Source organism: Monoraphidium neglectum, assembly GCF_000611645.1.
Source record: "Monoraphidium neglectum strain SAG 48.87 unplaced genomic scaffold scaffold01721, whole genome shotgun sequence".
Lineage (NCBI taxonomy): Eukaryota > Viridiplantae > Chlorophyta > Chlorophyceae > Sphaeropleales > Selenastraceae > Monoraphidium > Monoraphidium neglectum.
The window spans coordinates 10,437-12,775 of record NW_014011907.1 but is presented as its reverse complement, the minus strand read 5'-3'; the positions used below and the strand labels follow the sequence as shown (position 1 = coordinate 12,775).

At 62.9% G+C, this 2,339-nt stretch overlaps 1 protein-coding gene across 1 annotated transcript in view; it reads right to left on the bottom strand.

Moving 5' to 3' along the window:
• Positions 1-184: 184 nt before the first annotated feature.
• The window catches only part of MNEG_8821 (hypothetical protein), a gene marked incomplete at both ends in the record, with an annotated part of 5,670 nt that continues 3,515 nt past the window's right edge, over positions 185-2,339 (bottom strand). Inside the window, 5 exons of the mRNA XM_014042708.1 lie at positions 185-190; positions 718-861; positions 1,091-1,173; positions 1,377-1,440; positions 2,051-2,247. Coding sequence (XP_013898162.1) covers positions 185-190; positions 718-861; positions 1,091-1,173; positions 1,377-1,440; positions 2,051-2,247 — 494 coding nt within the window. The remainder of the gene's footprint in view (positions 191-717; positions 862-1,090; positions 1,174-1,376; positions 1,441-2,050; positions 2,248-2,339) is intronic.

Genomic DNA, 2,339 nt, shown 5'->3' with positions numbered 1-2,339 from the left:
GTGTACAGCCCCAGAGCCGAGAGCCCTGGGTCCGACCCCTCCCCGCACGGCAGCTGCCTCCCCCCCAGCTCCACCCGCATCATGCCCTCCCAGCCCCAGTTCACGGCTGACAGGTAGCGCAGGAAGGCCAGGCCCTGCAGGCTGTACGCGGAGAAGCGCTGCATGCAGCCGGAGGCCAGCAGGTTCAGGGCTGTGAAGGGGGGAGGTGTGCGGGGTGTGTTGTTTTCTTGGGGGAGGGGCGGGGCGCCGGGTGGTATAAAGGAGGGAGGGAAGGCGCCGACAGCCGATTGGCGTCCAAGGTGCAGATTGACTGCGGCTTCTGGTGGCTCACAAGGATACACCCACCCAATTTTTATAACGAAGGCGGCGTCTGGATGGTCGGCTCTGCACAGCTGCCACTTACCTGTAATGGCGATGGCCATCATGAAGGCAGTGTCTTGAGAGGAAGCCACTGTAGCGCACAGGTACACACTCTGAATGGATGGAGTTGCGAGGAGGGTTCACCAAAACGACAACCAGCCTCAGATACGTAGGAAGCCGTGTGCATGCACCACACATGGTGCAGCAGGTGTGGCCACTGTGCACATGGGCGGGAGCCGCAGGGGCTGTAAGACCTATGGCAGCAGCCGCAGAACCAACAGCTGCAGCATGGCCCCGTCGGTCCCTCCGCAGGCTTGCGGCTCTGGTGCCCAACCCAAGCAAGATTGGTTTGGTCACCTGCGTGGCTGTCAGCGACATCAGCACGCTGATGATAGCGCTGCGCAGCACGTTCTCCGCGCCATGGCGCAGGCCGGTCATGCCGTAGGTGATGAGCTGGAACGACAGGGCGGAGGCGATGTTGAAGGGCAGCACGGCCGTCACCTGCAGACGGTAAGGGGGGGTGCAGGTGACCGGCCAGCCCAGGCCTCATACGCCTCAGCGGCCACAGACCTGGTATTGAACAAGGTGGTGCCAGCCAACCAGCAGAGGCGCGCCAAGCACGTGCAGTTGCGACAGTTGCATCGGCAGTTGGGTCTTGCCACACACGCAGCAGGGGCCCTCAGTGTTGGGCGGGTTTCACGTGATTGCGGCAAAGCACCACGCAAGGCACCGCGGTCCGTGCCTTAGCGGCGTAGTAGGCTGCCGGGCTGTAGAGGCGCGCTGCTGCATCGCTCAAGAAGAACGTGCGGTCGCCTGCAGTTGGTTGGGAGCGGTTGAGGAGTGCACCAGTGAGCAATGACTAGTATGCGGCCTGCTGGTGGTGGGACCTCGCTATGTTTGTCCAGGGCAACTGAGACTCATGTGCCCCCGCAACTTGCAGGAAATGAAATGCTGGCCACACAGTGAGAAAGCATATGTGTGTTTGCCCCTCCCCTCCATTAATCCCGTCTTCGCACTCCAGAAGAGGCCCATGAAGATGAAGGGCATGTACATGTAAAAGGATATGATCCCGTAAAGTGCCTGTGTGTGTGTGTGTGTGTGTGTGTGTGTGTGTGTGTGTGTGTGTGCGCGTGCGTGCGTGTGCGTGTGCGTGTGCGTGTGCGTGTGCGTGTGAGTGTGTGCGCGTGCGCGTGCGCGTGCGCGTGCGCGTGCGTGTGCGCGTGTGTGTGTGTGCGCGTGTGCGTGTGTGTGTGTGCTTGTGCGTGTGCGTGTGTGTGTGTGTGCGCGCGCGTGTGTGTGTTCGCGCGCTCGCACGTGTGCGTGTGCGCATGTGCGCAAGCACGCGCTTGTATGCGTGCGTGCGCGCACGAGCGGCCTGCACGATTTATTGGCGTGGAGTGTTTGATGGGACATGCCGCAGAACAGCTGTGGGGGGCAGCAGGGCACTGCATGGCCAATTGCAAACGTGCAAGGGCAGCAGTATAAGAGGCATCCCTGCGCTCGGTACAGCCGCATGCTTGAGGGCACACAGTAGTGTCAACCTGCTGGTGCCCGGGACAGACCTCTCCCCCAGGTCAGGACCCTCGTACGTACGCCCGTACGCAGGCACACGCACACGCGTTGCCTGCAGCTTGCTCACCCCGATGCGGTCCTGAAGAGAGGATGCCTCCCCAGGCACTGCGTACCTCACCAGCCCGTTGAGCACCCCAACGAACGCAAACATCGCCATGCGCCCCGCCACGTCAGCAGGGTTGCGCACGAGACTGACGGCCTCGCGCCACAGCAGCGCGCGGTAGTGGCGCTGCAGCCGCCGCAGCCGCAGGCTGAGGGGGTCGTGGGCGGCGCCGCTGCTGCCAGCGGCGACGCGTGTATGCACGTGCTGCTGTTCTGTCCGTGGATGATGCACGAGCAAATGAGTTTGGTGGCCGCTAGTGGCGGGCACCTGCGCCGCAAACCACTCTGGGTGCTCTCGCTCCAGC